General features: G+C 35.0%; 1 protein-coding gene across 1 annotated transcript in view; it reads left to right on the plus strand.

Moving 5' to 3' along the window:
* The window catches only part of UBE3C (ubiquitin protein ligase E3C), an 80562-nt gene that overhangs the window by 22421 nt on the left and 37576 nt on the right, over window positions 1-20565 (plus strand). Inside the window, exons 11-16 of the mRNA XM_075704689.1 lie at window positions 6745-6831; window positions 7538-7695; window positions 8263-8495; window positions 13638-13742; window positions 14864-14951; window positions 18432-18529. Of these exons, the coding sequence (XP_075560804.1) occupies window positions 6745-6831; window positions 7538-7695; window positions 8263-8495; window positions 13638-13742; window positions 14864-14951; window positions 18432-18529 (769 nt within the window). The remainder of the gene's footprint in view (window positions 1-6744; window positions 6832-7537; window positions 7696-8262; window positions 8496-13637; window positions 13743-14863; window positions 14952-18431; window positions 18530-20565) is intronic.

A 20565-nucleotide genomic window follows, 5' to 3' on the forward strand; every position in this document is an offset into this window, starting at 1 on the left:
GCAAACCACAAACGTCAGTAACAATGGAAGAAGATTTTTGACCTTTTTATTATCAGACTGAGACCTATAAGTATTAACACTGTTCTGGTGCAGGTAGTTTTGAATAAGTATGTAGTTGCTGGTAGTAAAGTAAGTATTTAGGGAATGTTGTAAACATAATCAATTCAAACTGCATTGTAAACAGTGATACAGAAAACTAATTAGGTGCTATCTTAGCCTAGTGGTGTTTATAGCTGTTAGAGGAAGTAAGATGTCAGTGAAACTGTGATTGCTCGATTAGGGTAATTAGTTCTTTGTAGACTAATTGCATTAGAGCAGGATGTGAGACCTGAAGATCATAGCAGCAGTTGAATTAGTATGCCCGCTTTATTGTTGCAAGTAGTACATTGCCTTGGATAGTAATTACTGAGTTTAAATGCATCGCTGCTTTGACTTGAGGTTTGCTGGTGAACTGTGTGGAAAAGGGTGTTTAATGAATAAAGAAGTCACACAGAACTTTAATTGTACGAGTAAGGCACCTATTTCCTCTAAGCCATACTGGGTCTTTGCAGTTATTTGTGATAACAAGCTAGTTACACACTGGATAAATTCAGGAGTTACGAAAGTTCTACTCAACATCTTGTAACAGAAAGCAATGTACAAATTTTAACTTTTGAATAGCTCCAAAACAGTTGAATGTATCAATCTTACAAGTAAGTAGTAGAGATACTAAGATTTGTGTCGGTAATACCAATGGAATTACTTTCATAGTCAAAATGAAGTTAATTCATGCAGGTATTTGGTAAATTCAAGTAGACATTTAAGTTCTGACTTCCAAGTCAATCGTAAGTGTTGGGTTTGCCAGGCATCGTTGTGTCAGGAGGTGTCAATCTTTTGTCCTGTTCTCAGTACATTTCAGACCTGGCCTAAGTTACTGAGCAGCTATCCTAAACATTATTTTTGAGTGCTTAAAGGTAGTAAACATTGTGCCGTTTCGAAAGACAATTAAAGACTTTTTGCCATTAATTTCCACCTTTTTTTAATTGCCTGATGATTTTTTGATTGCCCAAATAATTTTGTCAAATTTAACAATAGTCTTTTGAAAGATGCTTTGCTTGTTTTGAAACTAACTTTTAAATGAATTAATATCCAGAGTAAAGTGTATCTATTTAATTAAACCATGTAGAAATAGTTAGGCAGAAATAATGTATTTTTTAAATAATTCTAATATGTTCAAGAGCTCAAAAAATGGTCTTTTATTTTCTGTTTGGAAACATTCTGGGTCAAGTGGTTTAAAAGATGGAAAAGGTTGTTACAAAGACCTTAACAGCATTTACAACTGTAATATAAAGTAATTATAATTAAAAACACAGAGGCTGCAAATCTGCAAAGTAGGATTCTAAATAAAGAGAGTAATAACTGAAAATAACTTTTTAATAACTATAAAGAAAATTAGGCTAAAGTTAACACAGGCTTTGGAAGGGCAGAAACAACAAATATCTCTGTAATGTTTCAAATAGTTCTGAGGCTTTTTTCGTTCTTGAAAAAAGATAAGAAACTCATAGTATAGACTTATGTCACTCCATTAAAGCTGAATGCTTTTTCTTCTTGTGGCTTCTCAGTACATCTTCAATTTGACTGATGATGATATTGTATGGTGTTAGGAACATTGGTGTTGCTGCATTAGTTCCGTAGTTTCTTTGGTTTTGCAACAGAGACCAAGAAAGAACAGAACAAGGTACCTAAAAAAGTACCATGTAGTTTTGAACAGAAGGAGCAAGCCTCTAAAGTTCCTTTCTGATTCTCTACAGAGAGTGGTGGGATCCAAAGGTGGATTACTGGAAAAGCACATTGGTTTGGGTTACTCATTAGGAATTTTGATAAATTCTGAATAAGTGGTGGAAAAATGCAATCAAACCCAATTAAGGAAAAAGGCCACAAAACTGGAGAAACCTAGCTGTAGCTAGTGTTCAGTAAGCCAGATGAGAGGTGTAGAATAAAATCCTAATTGTAATGAAGTCATTGGGAATTGTACTTGTTTTCAGAGGGGCAGGACTTTCTCTTTACAGTGAAAAGTTGATATATATTATTGAATACCATTATTTAAAAAACAAAAGCGAAAACATGAGTCTTGGAGTGTAGTTCTCTTTATTTGCAAGACTTTAGTTCATCAAAACTGTGCTTTAAATAACTAGTAAATTCTGTTTCTGCAAAATATTTAGGGGTGTAATTTAATACCATAGACTTCAAGTCATCACTGTGGCTTAACACTAAAAAGTGATGGCAACTGTGCTTGTAGTGGGACTTCAGTCGCTGTCAGCCATGTGATCAGTGCCCCAGAGTGATTGCTGATCTCGGTTTAACAGTTTCATAGTGACTGTACATTATTACTGTTTAATTAACACAACACGGCTAATCTTCACCTATGGTTGAAAATTGTTTGCAAAACTAACATTCTGGTGTAATATGAGCAGCCTGTCTTCATACATGTGCTGAAGATACTTAGGCTTTACATGAGGCTATTTTAGTAATTATTTAGGCAATGTTCCTGACATGGTTGTGTTTTTCTTAAAACCAGAAACATTGTATATGAAGTTTTTACTTTTTTTTTTTTTTTTTTTTTTTTAAGCTTTGCTTTGCATTCTTGGTCCAATATGAAGAGAGGCAGAAGCATAGAACAGCCTAAAGAGCGGTGTAGTTGATTTAACGATGGGTTTGCATGCTGTCTCATACCTGTGACACCTTGCAGTTCGGAAGTGTCAAAATCCGCTGCCCTGGCAGCAGTGACCTTTCGCAGACTGTATGAGCTCCTCTCATTCTAGTGTATTCTCTTCATTAACTTAAATGGTCTCAGTGGGAAACTGGGCCCAATTTATGACCTAGACTGAAAATCTTGCCTTTAACTAATTAACTTGTAGTGGTGCCTCAGCTAAATTAAGCTTAATGGGTCATTTAATCTGTCCCATTGCGCAGGAGGAATTTGACACTTTTTTTAAACCAGAGGTGCCCAAAATACTATTCTGGCAAGTACACATAAATCATGTGGCCTTTGTGGACAATTAGATACCTACAGAGAGAAACAGGGTTCTAAATAAATGATCGTTATGTACTTACTTTTGGGAGCAGATAATTTAATTTGGTATGATTAAAATAGATACTTAGCAGAAATCACTAGAGTGAGTTTAACTCTATCATAGCCTGTGGCTGAGACAGTGTGCATTTTTTCACTTGAAAGGAGCTTATCCTTTCTGGTAGTTGAAAAATGGTTCTTCTTTCAAACTACAGTGCTAAATCTGAATATTGAGCTTTACTGAAAATCTATTAATGAATACATTATACAAACCCACGTATGATGATCTTATAATAAAGAGGTTGGTGGTATGCAGTGAGATTTTAAAGAAAATGTGGAACCACCAGATAGGAGGGATAAACACCCAGGGTTTAAACTTTAGCCTTTAACTTGATTTGTTTTTAGAATAGTACGAATACTGAAAATCACACCCCTGAGTTAGATTATAAAAATTTACATAAAAAGAAATAATGTTTAATCTTTTTGATTTCTGGTATTTGTGTGTGGGTTCTTTTTTTTTCTTTAAAGGAAAAAGTGATCATGATTGTATGGACACTCAAGCTTTACATTAACTGGTCTCTGAACTTTGTGGATTGGTAATGTTCTGTCTTTAGGGTATATAAGATATCCCTGTAATATTCTGCAGTTTATCAAGAATTACAATCTTGTGCTGTGTCATTTTAATGTAGTTCAATCTAGAAATGCTGTTTTTTAGCAGATGCACATCTTTTCTCTGCCAAAGAAAAAGACCAAATGAGGTAGATTTTGACCTATTTTAATTCTCAAAGTTTTTTTTTTACTTTTTTTTTTATTTAAATTTTTTAAATTTTTATGGTGTTTTTCAGTGTGAAGCAAAAAATTTTGAAACTTTTTAGTACAGCCAATTTCTTGAACTTTTGCAGAGATATGACTTTCCAAGGCCATCCTTTCATTGTGTGTTTTTTTTGTTTTGTTTTGTTTGTTTGCTTGTTTTTTGTTGTTATAATTGTTATCTTCTACTTTGAAAGCCAGTTTCTGTACTTGGAGTGGGAGGGTAATAGGTTGTTTCTGCTGTCATTCCTTTCGCAATGGACTATATTTCAGGTGAATCTAGTGATGTAAAATTTTTTTAACACGAGGCCTAATTCACCCTTCAGTGTCTAGTTTGCAGTTTCATGTTTATTTTCTGGTAACAGTATGGAAACTTTAGAATCGATGAACTCGTCTGCTTCAAATTTCATAGGTATTTCATATTGACAACATAGGCTGTATGATAACATCTTCTACCAAATCTGCATTTTTGTATTTAACCAGATTTTCAGGGAAGGGAAATGTGAAAGTTGAATACATTCAGCATTTCTGGAACTGAGCCATGAAATATAGCAGTTGCTACAATTGACTGCCTGAATCACGGATATGGAATAAAAATGGCTAAAACTTAGACAAAGGTTATTATTATAAGCTCTTAAGGTTTGTCCTTTTTTTTCCCTTCATTATTGCTGAATATTGCTAGAATGAAAAAATTAATTACATTATGATAGGTTCAGTGTCCATAATGTTTGTTCATTTCTGCTAAAACTATTACATAATTTTCAGGGATGATTGTAAAATTAACAAGTTTTTACTTGGAAGCCCTATGAGACCTAACGGCACTGTGCCAAATTACTTTTAATTTCAAATAGGAGGCTGAAAACTGAAGGTCACTGAGGAAATTTCTCATTTCAGAAACCAAGACATCTGAGCTATCATTCAGACATTTAAACATTAAAATATGAATCCTTATTCTAAATTAGCTAGATATAATAAGCCTTTCCTTACATGATAATGCATAATTTCCACCCAAATGTCAAAATAATATGGCCTTAGAAGGAAGTAAATTCCCATGTATCAAATTCAGGTTGAATTTTTTCAAAAATTTCACATATTTAAAGTAGAACTTAATTTTACAGTAAAACTTATCTTAAGCTGGCGTTAGCTGCAGTTCTGTCAAATTTGACTCCAACTTAGTAACGATCACCAACATGCAACTTCTCTGGAACATGTGAAGCTCCCAACTCTTTTTAACTGTACTGATCTATGTATTTAAAATTCAGAGTTTTTGAAACAAGAGGGGTGATACTTCAGCGAAGATGCACTGCAAACCAGAGGTTGATTGTATTTCATTTTCCCTTCTGCATGCCCCCATTGTACTTCCAAAACTCCCCATACCTGCAAAACTCGATCCTTTTCTGTGTGGTGAAGAGTTCTGCCCTTCCTAATGCTACTTTGTCCTTGCATAGTTTCTTGCCTGTGCAGCTGGCTTGGTGAATGCATGTGGAATGAGAGCCTGAAGAAGGGACTGGCTGCGTGGATGCATGAGAGTATCCACAGTAAAAAGAGCCTGCAGGGCTTCAACAGCCTTAGTAAGCGAGGACCCAGAGGCATATGGCACTGTGCAGTGTTTGTGAGTGGTCATGTAGGTTTTCTTGTGGGGTTTTTGTTTTAATGTCTTTAAACCATTTTCAAGTGTTTTTCAAGTGTTTACTGATACTTTACTTTTTTTCCTTAATGAGATGTATGCTTCCTTTCCTTTTGCCATCTAGAAAATTTTAATGTATCCCTGTGGTCCATGATAAATACTGTTTTTTTCAGGCAGCAGCAGTTCTAGACTACCCTCCCTCCTCCCATTTCCCAGCCTCCTACCTTTCCTATGCATGGTCACAGGGAATTTTGATACTATGAGGCTACTGACCTCTGAGAGGAGATGAGATGTGGACCTGTTTTACCTTATTTATTCCAATAGTAATTAGGAGACCTAGGAAAGTAGCATTTAGGGTAGCTAACTGAATATAGTTCTTCAATATCCAAAAATTACAGTTTAGTCAGTCAAATCCTGTTTGGTTTCCTAGAAGATACTAATTGTTTCAAATGATGTTTATTACACATGTTGCTTTCTGCAGGGTTAAAAATGGGCTGTGGGAGACCTTTTAATTCCAGGAAGCCTTTTATTTCCTCATTTCTGTAAAAAGTTTATCATGCTGTAATCATGTCTGAAATAACACGGTTAAAGTTGGTCCTGTGTATAACTGACTTGTGAACGCAGATATTTATTTTTCCAGGTGTACAAACCATTTTCTGTCTACAGATGGATTAGTGTATGTGTATGGGTAGCTGTCCCGACAAACACTGTTCCGTTGATGTTGTTAGATTTACATGTGCCATGCAGAATGTACCAGAGTATATATAAATCGCTACATAATTTTAAATCAATAGTTGCTTCTAGCATAAATTAACTTTAAGGTATTTTACTCTACTTTTCACAAAAATTGCTATGTTTGTTAATGTCAGAAGAACCATGGACATGACCTGTTAACTAGTTGGTGTATTTTTCTGTATTATAATTTTACCAAAATCCCAGATAAATAACTCAGAGTATATGTTATTTTTATTTAATATGTGTTTTAACTCTGTGGAATACTGCAAACTTAGGTCTATATTGTGTGGTTTGTTGCTGAGTTAAAGAATACTGTGTATTTTAGGTATAAGGATTTATATGCTTGTTTTTCAGCGTTGGGCCTTTCACCAGATTTGATTAGAATAAGAACCTCCATCTTGAAATAAGAAATTTGAATTATGAATGTTTGAGAAATGCTTGACAGAAAAGTTCGTATAGAAGCATTGTGTTTTGTGAATACAGTATTTTGGAAGACACAATTTATTTCAACTTCCTCTTGCAGGCTTCTTTATAGTTTAGCCTTTAACGCCAGATTTCTGAGGCATCTTTGGTATTTGATATCTTCAATGACTACGCGAATGATTACAGGGTATGTATTATAGCATTTCTGAAACTGAGTCTTTGTTAATGTAGAGCATATCTAGTGAAATGAGGAGGAGACAATTGGTGGTATGACAGTGCTCGTGGAAGATGATTGAAAACAAAACTGTAATGGTTACATAGCTCCTATGATTTCATAAAACTGAGCAAAATCTTGGGAATTGGACAGTTGTAAATAATTATAGGAAAATAAATTAAATCTTTATTTAAAATAAGGTGGATGTTTTGTAGTTTTTGGAGTGCTTACCAGCATAAGTATTACAAATACTGAAGCTCCAAGTACTTCATCCTAAGTATGTGAGTTTTTTCTTCTATACTTTGACTAGTCCAGAAATTGATGTTGGCAGAAGCGTGTTCCCAGGAACTGAGGCATTGCACCTAGAGATTTCTTGTGTGCTGACATGCAGACTGCTTACTCGCTTTGCTTCGTGCCTCTGTTCTAAACCACAAAGTATCTGCAGTCTGTAATAGTTAACACCAGAGTTCATATATCAAGATGCTGAGATACTATACTAACAAGAACTTAGAGTAACCTTATTTTGTAAGAATGGGAAATAGTAGTTATTTAACTGAGAGCGCTGTCCTTATTGTGCTGTAGGAACTACTACTAAATATTTTTACTAGAATGCAGAAGTGAATACTTTTGTAGAGTATTTAATTAACCATCTCTTTAATTGTGCATTTTCTATTTTAAGGTCTATGGTGCCACTCCTTCAAGTGATTTCAAGAGGCTCTCCAATGTCTTTAGAAGACTCTAGTCGAATTATCCCTCTCTTCTACCTTTTTAGTTCTTTGTTTAGTCATTCACTTATTTCTATTCATGATAATGAATTCTTTGGTGATCCAATAGAAGGTGAGTTTCAAGCATGCAAAGCACTGCTATTTAGTAAAATGTTTTTGTGTAAGGCTACAGAGTTTCCTGGGCAATGATTTGCTGACATCTGTGGGGAAGACTCTTCTGGGCGGACTTGCTGATAGTCCCCTGAGCGCTCAGCTGTCAGCTGGCTCTTTCATGGTGATTGTGTGTAGAAAAAAGAGTGGGGGAAAAAAAAGATGGTCTGTACCTTGGGAACCCTAGCTTTGCAGGGTCTGATATGGAAGTTCTTAATCTTGATAATTTTTAATGACTTAGTGAAGGGAGTGAAGTTCTTCAGGGCTGAACCTCAGTCTAATGTAAAAATTTAACATAGCAGGAATCACAAGAGAGAATATTGTAATTAAAATCATTGTGACTGCAAACAATTACAAGACCTGATTACCTTTATAAATGTATACTCATTCTCCTTTTGGGTGATGTTCTTTTTCTACCTTTAGATTTTGTGTGTAAACATTCAAGTTCCAGTGAAATAAGTGGATTTTTTAATAACAAAATGATTAAGAAAAAGTCACTTAAAGAAACTTATACGTGTGTTTTATGTAGTTGTAGGTCAAAGACAATCATCAATGATGCCTTTTACACTAGAAGAGCTTGTAATATTGTCACGCTGCCTTCGAGATGCTTGTTTAGGAATCATAAAGTTGGCTTACCCAGAAACAAAACCAGAGGTTCGTGAGGAATATATTGCAGCATTTAGAAGTGTTGGAGTAACAAAAAATACAGAAATGCAGCAGTGTATACAGACGGAACAAAAAAGGTGGATTCAGTTATTCAAGGTAAATTGTGTCAATTTTCAGCACATATTTAAATAAAATTTTCAGGCTTCTGGTGAAGATACAAGATTAGGTATTTTTTGTTTTTCTCTAATATACTTTTAACACAGTTGTTACAAGGAATATGGATTTGGGAAGGTTGCTTTTTGGCATATATGCTAAACTTTGAGTAATAAAATTCTGGGAACTGTTAACAATTTTTTTTGCTTCTGGCAACTCTTAATTGTCCTGCTTATCTTGTTTATGAAAAAGTTATTTTATAGAATATAGGTTTTAACTTGGATTCCCATTCAGCAAGGTTCTTAAGCATGTCATTGTAACTTTATGTAGGTGTGAAATTCTAACAATCATATGATTACTCAAGTACTTCTGTATTAGAGGCCTCACTGAATTGGTACCATGCTGCATTGGTTTTGTTGGTATTCTACTAAAATATGTTGGTACTACTCCTTTTGGGTTTGCTGGAATACTAATGGGATGGTGAATCCAGCTTAGAAGATGTAAACTTAATGTATGTTCTTTCTGGATATCTACCAATGTATTTCTGCTAGTTTTATCCGTGGCGTCCTACCTAAGACATGAGTTAAGAGAAGCTGAAAATGTTGGCAGGAAAAAACCTAGTATAACTGTTGCCGAAAAAAAAGAGTGCTTGACTTGTCATGAAAATTCTGCAGCAAACACATCTAGTCAGCTAAAATTACTCATTAAAGAAGTGGGAGCAGAAGAAATGCATTTTCCAAATTGAATGCTAGATTTACAGTCTGTTTAATACTGGCGACCTCTCGCACACTAATGTTCAGTTCGAGTCATCAGCTGTCCCTTCAGGTCTTTTATCACTGCTTTTGTCAAGCTATCTATTTAATTGAAAGAAGTTAATTGAATGAAAATGATCAACTAAGCTTGTATTAATATTGCTAATGGAACTTTCTTCTTGGCCATGTTTGGAGAAAGATGTCACGCTAGACTTTAGGAAAGGCCCATTAAGGCTTGCACTTAACCTGATGGGCTAATTAAGGAATGCTTATTCATTCTACAAGTCTAAGATAGCCTCTATCCAGCCTATTCTGCCTGATTTTACAACACATTTCACTTATGAGCATAAGCATTAATAGCAGTGAGAGTAACTGATAATGTTTTGATTGCATTGAATACAGTCCTAATGCACCACTGAATTTGTAATTTGCACGGATTGATCTAATATATGTTTGCACAATTTAATTTAATTACTTGTCTTTAAATTGCCAAATAAACTTTCGATTTAAAGGTCACGAGTGAAACCTCCAATACGTCTATTTTTCTAAGAAGGACGGCATCCTAGCGGTATTTTTATGTATGCAGTTTATATCATGCTATCTTCTACTTCTTCTCTTTAGTTTGTCGTATTTAATCAATCTTTTTATAAGCTCCTCACATTTCAGGTGAATTTGATCATATTTTGCTGTCATTCAGAAAGTTGTAAAATCCCAAGTTACTCTGTACCACCTTGGTAGTCAGGAATTAAACTTGTAGTGAAACTGTCTAAACTTGGTGTACTATTACTATTTTCAGGAGCCAGGGTTGTCTTTCATTAAGTGAATTACAAATGTAAATCTTGAGGGTATATTGAAGACTCTGGTTGTACCCAAAAAAGTAGATAATAACAAAGGTTCCCTTGCTTGCCTCTTCAGACACATATTGTTGCAGATAAAAATTCAACAAAGCTAAAGTTCATCTCATCAAGAAGGCTAGTGTATGCAGCATTGAGTCTTTTCTGAGGGCAGCTTCCAAATAGCTTCCTGCCAGTGATCTTCTTCCAAATCATTAAAACAAAGCTGAAGTAGTTAATCATAAATATAAGGTGATGAAGTAGAAAATGCTTTTCTTTCTTTTACACTATGTCAAGTATGAGAGTTTCATCCTTTCTAAAGCTTTTTTTGCAAGCTGCCTTGAAAGAAAGTCACATTCGTCCCCTATGATTTGTGATGTTGATTTTTTTTTTCTTTTAATTTCTCACACTTGTTTTGCATCTTTTCGATGCCACTGCTGTCTAATGAAATACATTACTCTGTGTATATATATACACACACACACACAAATACAGGCTTTACTTCTGCAAGATAATGGTAAATCTGAAAACAGTGAGACTGCTGACAGTGATGTGCTTATTTGCTAGCAGATTGGAGGTCTTTGAAATGGTAAGGTCTACATGTGAAAAAGTCTTTATTCAGCAGAATCCACCTTTTTTGGCTTGGTATAATACTGAATAGTGTAGTCAACTGTTACAGATTCCACAGAAGAACTTAAGTTATGAGTACATGAAAATGGGTTTTGTCAAACAAAATTATTATTTCACTATCTTGAGTTAATCCTATGAAATTAAGTTGCTGATTTTGCCGAATTTAATTTTGAATGTTACTTGCGCTTGGTGGTTTACTGGAAAGAAATCTCCATTTTAGTAGTATTTATTGAAGTGGGTCCTTCCTTTCAGTAAAATACATCCTTATAAAAAATTTTATGAAGGAGTCCTGCATTTAGATTGCTAGTGTTCTCAGTATTCACTCGTTATGTATAAGAACTCCAGTCTCACCTAATTCGATTTAGCTTCCTTTAAGGATTCTTTAACTGCTTGTATAATATTTTATTAGCATGGTCTTCACGTGGATAGTTTTTTCTGATTCCCACCCCTGCCTTTATTTTTTTTTTTGCTGAAGTATAGTGGTAATGGGACCACAGAGCTTCAGTGACTCATGTAACCTACAGTGAATTTTATAAGGGCAAGGTGATGAAAATTCCTGTGTAATCAGACAGTTCCGTTAATAGCATTCTTCTTTGTTCTGTCTTTATTCAAGACATTACTTTACAAACTGGATCTTAAAAGGTCTTCTGTATAGTATCTAGACACAGAACCCTTTAGAAGGCCCATTAAACTCTGTTACTCTTGACACCTGCCCATTAAGACTGTCTTTCAGCAAGATTACTTCAGAAAAGCTTTGTGTATGTGTTTTTTCGACTCTTTTCAAGTGCTATAGTTCTAAGTTGCAAAACAGATGGCTGTTCATTGTAGCAGTGATAATGTCTTTTCGGCTAGTAATTTAATATTCTATTGATTCCACTTAATTATGTTTTATGTAGTGTTGAGCTAAGTTGGTTCTGCTTTGGAGAGAAGGCATGCAACCAAGTCTGACAATTGTGCTTGAGATGGAGTAGTTATTAGCCTGATAACTCTTCTTTTTTTTTTCTTTTTTTTTTTTTTTTTTTTAATCCTGGTTTGGAGGAAACTGCCAAGAAAAATATTAAAATTGCAAAGACACCCCAGTGACCATGATAATGATTTCTCTCAGCCTCCTAATTTTGTTATGAAGATGCGCATAAACTAGTTAGTTATTCAGTTTTCTCATTTTCTGAATGTGTGGTTATAATAATGACAGAATTACTTTTCATCATTTGAATTCCTTGTGAATAAAAATGAATTAAACATAGTGGTTTAAGCTAATGTGCCTGTGGTTGGGTGAAGTATGGATGTACGCATCATCACCCATTATGGTTCGGTTGATAAGCAGAAATTTGTTAAACCACTGTTACTAGGTGGTTTTCAGGTAAATGCTTATACCTTCTGTTGGAAAAGGGCTTGCTAACTTAACATACTAAAGGGCTTTTACTTTTTTAGTGTGTAATTACCATTATGATAATACAGTATATATGTGCATATTAAATGAAAATTACAACCAGCCACCACAGATAAAATTTTAGGACTGTAGGGGCTTTTTGTGCTGCTTATGGTGATCACTGGAAGAATATTTGGTAACCATCCTTTTTCTGGAAGTGGTCATCTTGTAATCTGCTTTCAGGCATGTTTGGGCTGAGCCCTTCTCAGGAGTGATTTTACTTTCTGAACCTGGTATGTTGGATCCTTTAACAGTCTTACGGTAGGGTTTACTATACAGTATAAACAACTGAGCTAGTCACACTAGGATCTGTTTCATAGAGACAAGAGCTTTGAGGGTACAGTTCATTTGATAAATTGGTAGCTACTTCTGGATGAGATGATCTTTTTTTCTCTTGCCAGCTTTGAAAATGCTAACAAGATACTCATTGACAAGAAAAGGAGGCTGTAGTGTCTTCTCAGATATAGACCTTTACCCTTAAAAATATCAGCATTCATTTTTTCACATGGATAATCATCTCAGTGTTTGGTCAGGTGATATCATCAGCAGATACTTAGGATTTCTCTGAGGCATCTTTAGTTGGAAATGCTTTAGTTTGTTAATGCAGCAACCAGCAGCAGTCAATCTTTCATGTACTTTAGAGATGTAACTTTTGCTGTTATGTTTTGATGCCAATTTAATGCTTCTGCCTTCTCCATCTCTACTTTCTGAAGTTGATGTTGGCTTTTGTACAGTTTGGCCATTGTATGATCTTGTGCTGGCTAGTTAGTTACGTTTATTGACTATAGGCAGAAATACCCACTGTTTATTAGTTGATCCCTCAGATTTGCCTGATGTGGAATGGTACAGTGACCTTTGTCTTGAGACGGCAAGCAAAAGTTCCATTCTTCTGTGGAGCATTTTCCTTGAAAAATGATGCACAGAAATTTAAGACTCTTCCTTCTTGTGGACAAAAACCCCCTGCAAATCAGCCAAATTGTTCAGAATCTCAGTAGTAGTAGTACTCAGAGGTAGTAAAAAATAGCTGTATAGCTCTCTCTTCTGAAACATACATCTGTTCACACATTTAATTTCTGAAAAGCTATTTAAGCAAAAAAGAAAAAAAAATCTGTATAAAAGACCATGGTATAAATGACCTGGTTAGGTGTTACTTTCTTTAAATAAGTAATTTAATGCTGGTAATGATTTGTTTAGGCTTCCCTGAACTGGCATACAACTTTTTAGGCATGCAGGGTCCTAGGATTGCCTAGTCGTAGGTAGTCCTAGTTCTTAGGTTTTTGGAATGAGACTTTCAGAAGCCAATTTTTTTGATGACTTACAAATGAACCACAGTTACTTGCATTCTAAGGTATGTAAGTATAAGAGCAAGTTTTGTAAGGTAAAAGTAAGTAACAATGTCATACATTACTGAAAGATTTTCTTTAAGTTTTTGCTTGTGGATTATACAATTTCATTCACAGTGCTAAATGTATATTTGAACGTATGTGTTTCTGACACCTAGGTCATCACAAACTTAGTGAAAATGTTGAAATCTAGAGATACAAGGAGAAATTTCTGCCCACCAAATCACTGGCTCTCAGAACAAGAAAACATTAAAGCAGATAAGGTAAGAGTAATATCCTTTTTCCACATAGGCTTACAGGCGCCAAAGTTTCAATGGTAAAGTGTTTGATTTCTGACAGTACCAACAATGTTGATGTTGCACAGATTTAGTATGGTTTAAAACCTGGAGTAACGGTGTTTTTCTCCAATGTAAAAGTCTTGTATCTGTTAAGAAACTTTTATTTTAAATCACATTTCCACTCCATAAAGTAGAACCGATTCTACAGTGGGACAGTGTAAGTCATCTGCATTTATGGCAGAAGAGAACTGAAAATCTGGTCGCATTTTGTAGCATTTTATTTTCTAGTTATTTTAAGTACTTCTTGTAATAAAAATGCTAAATAAAACAATTGTTCTGTAGTGGGGAAAAAACATCAAAATTCTCTTCCAAAATAAAAGAATATTCAGGAGCGTCTTCTGCACATACCTCACCTAGAAAGTACTCTTTTTTCCCCCTAAGTGCTTTTGAGAAAAATGGCATTATTTGAGCTTAAAAAGTGTGTATGTGCGTGCAAAAGAAAATGCTAATATGAATGTGCAAGTACATCCTTTGAATCATTGAAAACTTGGATCTTAAGAAGCTAGTTACACCTCAGATAGACTACTTTGCGCGATTAGATGTCTTAACAGTTGGAAGTTTTGCACAGAATAGTTAACAGTGACCTCTTCTGCATTTTTGCTGATTGCACATTTGCTTGCCTTGTGTTCAAGATTTCCATTTCTCTGTGTGACAGGTCTTTACAGTTCTTCAGAAATAGTGCCTACACACATCAGAGGAAGTAGTAGTAGTCTTAAACTGTGATGCTAACCTGATTTTCAATACAAAGTAAACAGAATCTATTTGGCATCTCAAAATTCAAACTCAGCTTCTCTAGTATCTTACATACTAGAATTTAATGTAACATTGCACGGTATTTTTAAATGGTACATGGACTTTATATTACATTATTGTTAATTTTGCGGCTCAGCTTTAAGGCATAAGTATAAGGAGGGATTAGAAATGAAGATAATTAAGCCTTCAGACACACTCTTGGGCGTGACAATTTTATTGTATTTACTATGTAATAGTAAATTGTAATAGGTAATTAGATAATGTTTAACTGTAAAATACTGTTAATTTATTAGGTTACGCAGCTGTATGTGCCATCCGCTAGACACGTCTGGAGGGTCAGAAGAATGGGAAGAATAGGACCATTGCAGTCTACTTTGGATGGTAAGATAACTGTCTATGCAATTTTTGCTTTACTAAGTCAAAATAGCAGCTTGCCTTGTGCAAAGAAAATCTACCTTTTCTAGAGTTTAGTTGAGTATTTTGTGTAAAAGTCTTAATGATAGCCAAAGGCAAGGCAATCTTTCATAATTTTGTTTCAGATATTTAAAAAAAAAAAGTATATATATGTGTGTGTGTATGTCTTCAGAATATTTAATGTGTAACAGCTTTCCCCAAGCTTCTGCTGGGATCAGTGAGGGGAAATGATGAGGTGGACAAATGGTGTTAAAAATATATGTATTAATATGTATAAAAGGCAGTTGCATAAGATACAAAACTAGTGAAGTTGCAGAAGATATAAAGCATTGAGGTTTTGCATTTACTGTATATTATAAGGAAACTTCTTTATATTAAACTGTAACAAACAAGCTTTAGGTACCATTATAAGTATTAATTATTGTTTATAAATATTGTCTGTAATTAGATAAGGCAGAAACTTAACCGCTTGAATTACTCAAAATATCTGCACTTATGGAACTTCTAAAGAAGGATGAGAGAATTGGACCAACTTAGCAATCAGGGTAAATTTACACTAGTTTAGTTGTACCCATATACTTTCTCACGTAGACAGTCTGTTTCTTTCAGCTTTTCATACCTTTGTATCTTCACTATTCTAGAATTTTACCTTGCTGTGCTCAGGTAAAATAATGATTAAATCACTAATACTTGTGAAGATTTGATAATGAATTAAAAATGGGCCTTTAAGCAGCAAAAGGATTCATCTATGAGAGTCCATACTGTCTTTCAAGATGAGGTAATCTGCTTGAGTATCTTAGCCAGATTACAGTAGATCATTTAGAGAAGACCGTAGCATTTGAATGCTGCCACGGAGTTGTACAGAATTGGCTTTGTCCAAGGTTGAAACCCAAGGACTTCTTATAATGATATTTTTTATTTTCAATAGCTATGATGGTATAAGTGTACTTTGATTACCTTATTAGTCTAGTTGCCAGATAACAACTAGTTGGTCCAGTATAAGTACTACTCAGAATTTTGAATCTAATATTGTTTCAGTTTAGTTTATCAATTACTTAGAATATGCGATTTCCAAAGAGAGAATGTGAAATCTTAAAAGCAGTGCTTTAGCAAAAATTGCCAGGCTTCAGCAGGCCTGTACCCTGCGCACCTTACAGACTCTACATCAATAATCCCTGTTTCTTCCATTCACCTACATGACTTGTGACATCTGGACTGTCTTGATGTCCTCCACTGTCAGACCTGTTCCACATATATTATTACTTCCAGACTCTCCCCCACGCTACAAGTCTGCTCGTCTCCTTCCCTTCATACATATAGTATCCTGAGCACTCTCCCTTGTCTTCCTTCCCATAATAGCACCAGTTCCCTCCGTTTTGTTAGTTGCCTTGGTCTGGGCAGTTGGTGGATAAGCAATGCATGTGCTGTGGCTGGTGCGGAGCAGCTACATACCCGCATTTTGTCAGCTGGCTGTCAGGCGAGCTGACACACTGAACAGAGCGGATAACTGAGCTGTCCTTGCTGTTTCTCGAATCAGGTCACTGAAGGAATTTCTCTTCTCTATCTAGTTGAAAATTTTGACAAAACTTAGTATTTTTTAACCTCATATTCTCTGTCAAAGTCAGAATTCAGCTGGTTAGGCAAGGTGGTGAGGAAAGATGACACAGTGTGTTCGTGTAAACCTTGTTTTCATACGAAATCAGGCTAAAAAAAGTGCAGTCAACATGAACGTGTGAAAACAAGCAGGTAACGATGTGCACATGACTTGTTTAATCCCTCTTGACTCCATATGGATTAAAGCCAATTAGCATGAAAGTACTGCTGAATCACATATGGTCATGTTTATTTGTGCTTTTTCATTTACTTAAATGGCAGACCCGTGAGTTCTAAATGCCCTCTGTATTGATGACTCCATCCCATATTTCTCTTTAAAGAAAGAAGCTGTGATGGAGAAATGCAGATAAAATTGACTAATTGACTGGAATAATTGAACTGTCGAAGTCATGTAGTAGTTTACCTTTGCTGTACATGCACTTTTTATTTAAAATGCTTTTAACCCTTAGCTTAATAGGCTGCATACATTGACTTTAATTAAAAATGTTTGCTAAGTAAACTAAGGGTAGTCATAGATAAGCATTTTATCAGAAATTCCAAAGGCTTGCAATGTTAAAACCTTCCCCAAATGAATATACATGCAGTATAGTGATGTTTTGGGTCACATTATGTTAAATTGGTGCTTAAAATATCCCTACTTAAAGTGCTTTGAGGAGTGGAAAAAAAAAAACAAAACAAAGAACATTAAAGTGATGTCCAGTTGCAGAAGGGCAGCAAAATGCTATTCACCACAGGCAGGAGCCAAAGGAAAGACTTGAAACTGTCATCATTCCAGACTGAATAGTAACGTGAAGCATTTAGTTCAGTTTTGTAATATGGTCTATAAATAGTTTAGACTCTGGAGTCTTTTTTCAAGAAGGTGGTTATTAAACATGAAAGTGAAACAACTAAGGAGTTGTGGCATCTATTTCATCTGTAGACTGAAGCTAGGTGGGCCTTCAACCCCAGTGTCTAGTCAGTGAGCAATACCTTTTTTTTTTTTTCTGCAATTAATTAATTTACAGTCAGATACGTGCTCAGCAACTGAGTTTCTTCCCATGAAGCTAGAGTGGGATTGTCACTTCTACTGCGCATCACCCAAAGTTGAGTTGTTTCCTAAAAACATCCTCTGTGGGCATAAGAAGGTTCAAAGGAGCTGCATGGTGGCTTGGGAACCACATGCGATTGAGTCTCTCTGTTGCTGTGGCTTCTTGAATTCTTTTCTAATCTTTTTTTTCTTGAGCACATGTTACAATTTCTTGATGTTCTTTTCACTATTTCTGGAGTGACTAGGATTTGATGCGATCACTGTGACTTTGCTGTTCGATGAGAAAACCCATTGAAATAAATGTTATCTTTCTGTTGGTTTCATTAGATTTGTTTTAATTCTTCGTTTTTATGCCTAAAATGATATGATTGAAAGTAGATGTTGTAGTTGAAAGCACAATACTTTTAAACTATTTTGATCATTGGGATGGGAATATTGTGTGTTCCTGTGATGAAAATCATAACAACTTACAAATTCTTAATTGTCTTCTGTCATGTGTTTTTTTTCTTAATTGAAAAATGTAAAATGTCAATAATAAGAAAACAATTTTTTTCTTCTGAGTAAAATAAAAATGCAGGAGCACTTATTTTTATACACTTTTTATTTTCAGTGTGTTTTTTACTACTTATACTTCAGTTTGCAGAAACTGAGGTTTAAAGAAAGGTAAGGCGTGTGACTGTTTAGTAAATAAGCTATTTTAATGTATGTATTTTTATATAAAGTAAATTGAGTCACTTGATACAAAATAAACTGTTTAAAAAAAATGTTCTTTCCAAAATTCTTAAAATTGTTATTTCTATTTTAAGTGGGTTTGGAACCAGCACCTCTTTCTGTATCTGAAGAACGACAACTTGCAATTCTGACAGAGCTACCTTTTGTAGTTCCTTTTGAAGAAAGAGTAAAGGTACCTAATTTCTAATTTGATACGCCATTGGTTTCTTAGTTTTTTTTGTTTTCAGTAAGTGTAAAAAGAGCACTTAGCTAAGTAGAAACTGGGTTGTTTTCCTGCAGAAGGATATGGCAGGCCATACTGTTTTTCTTCAGTACTCATGTGGCAACTGAACATTTGGTTAATTACTTTTCTTTTTTTTACTAGTTATATTACCCTTTATAATAATTGCATTAAAATTAAAAACATGTATTCCAAGATACATCAGAGCAGTTGTATGTTTATAATAAACTGCAGTCCTGATTCAATGATTAATCTACATGATTGCACCCTCTTGTGGTAAGCAGAGCATTAACTAGTTGTGTATCTGTAATAAACAGATTGCGAGGTCAAGACTGGAGACTTTTGTGCAGTGGGTGGATTTACTCAGAATGAGATGATGGATGTCCACTTTGGGAAAATAACGTCTAGAGATTAAATTTCTGCATTCATAGCTGAGTAGCTGAACTTTAATAGAGTATGTAGTTTAAAACTTGCAAGATTGTTCTACGATTTGATTTGCTTTTGAATGTTTTCTAGTCTTTAAATATGTAATTGTTAGTTCTATTACCTATTTCAGTTTGCATCATGTATTTTTTTTTAAAAGCTATTATTCTGTTGCGCGTAATTTTTTTTTCTGAACTGCTTTTGTTGTCAACAGTATCAGTTACTTAAAAACTGCTCCCTGAAATGTCTTGGAAACATTAAGTTGCAAGACGCCATCAAGGGAAAGAAGGATAGTTCCATAGGCAAAGTAAATCAGTTATTTGTCAAAAAAAGACAGTGACGGCTTTGGTAGAAAAGGATTGTTTTTTCCAGGCTTCTGTGAAACAGTTGTTCCAACAAAACATCTTAATACTCTATGGCAATATTGCACTAGGATTACAGGGAAACAATTGGAAGTGACCTCAAGCAAGGGTCTGTATGTCACGATTTAGTCACTGTCTACAACCTCTGGACTTCTCAAAGCTATGTTGAGGTGCATGTATTTTAAGTTTCTGGAATTCATAAAACCTTGTTTGGTTTTATCACAAAAACTGAAATCATAACAATTGGATGAGGGCTTGGAGAGAAGGGTAAAGCTATAGACTGAACTTCTATAGTTCAAAGAGGAAATCTTATACTGCTTTTTGGACCAAGTATGGCCCTTTTTGTGTAATAGTGGGAGTCAGCATCCTTTTGGAGTCTCCCACTGCCCCTGCAAAACAACTTCCCTTACAATAAGGGAAGAAGATAGTTTATCATGGTTTCGGTTTTTTTCTTTCTTTCTTCCACTTGCCATCTATTACACTGTAATTTAATGTGGTAATACAGCTCAATGCTGTTTCCATACGTGGGTTGTTCCATGTGTCCTTTCATTTTCTGACTTCTTAATGAGGTTTTTACCTTGAATTACCAGATATTAGATACTCTTACAAGCAATTACTGAGTCCAGTTTCATGGTATGCTCTTCAGCCTTCTGACCCTGGGGAACGTTATCCTCTTTAGCCTTAAGGCACACTGATGTGCAACTTTCAATCTGGTATTTACCTGTGGGAGGTAATGAGTCCAATTTGTATCAAGTGCCTTCGTTCTCACTTACTTAAGCCATACTTTTGTCAGCTTTCCTATGGTGATGTTACTTCCTATGGTGTATACCTCAGTCAGCATTGCTTATTTTTCTGTGTGTTAGTCTGAAGTCATTGTAAACGCTTCAGTTATGCGTTAGAATTCTTATTTTCAGGACTAACATGTGCATGAATGTTGGATTATGTAGGAATCCAGACTCTGTCAAGAGTTTTGCTATGAAATATACCTCCAAGTGATTCTTTCCATCTAGTGTTGTGTAGCAATAGTTAATAAACTAGCCATGCTTCAGGAAAGAGAATGGTGGTGAGCATATTCTCATGCTCTGTACCTAAAAATAAGGTGTCTGTGGATGTCTGTCTTGATGTCATAGAACTGCAGAAAAATTTAGGTAAGAAGGAACCTCTGGAGGGTACTGTAGTCCACATCCTTCCTCATACAGGAAT

The sequence above is a fragment of the Pelecanus crispus genome, chromosome 2 (assembly GCF_030463565.1).
Source record: "Pelecanus crispus isolate bPelCri1 chromosome 2, bPelCri1.pri, whole genome shotgun sequence".
In the NCBI taxonomy this organism is placed as follows: domain Eukaryota; kingdom Metazoa; phylum Chordata; class Aves; order Pelecaniformes; family Pelecanidae; genus Pelecanus; species Pelecanus crispus.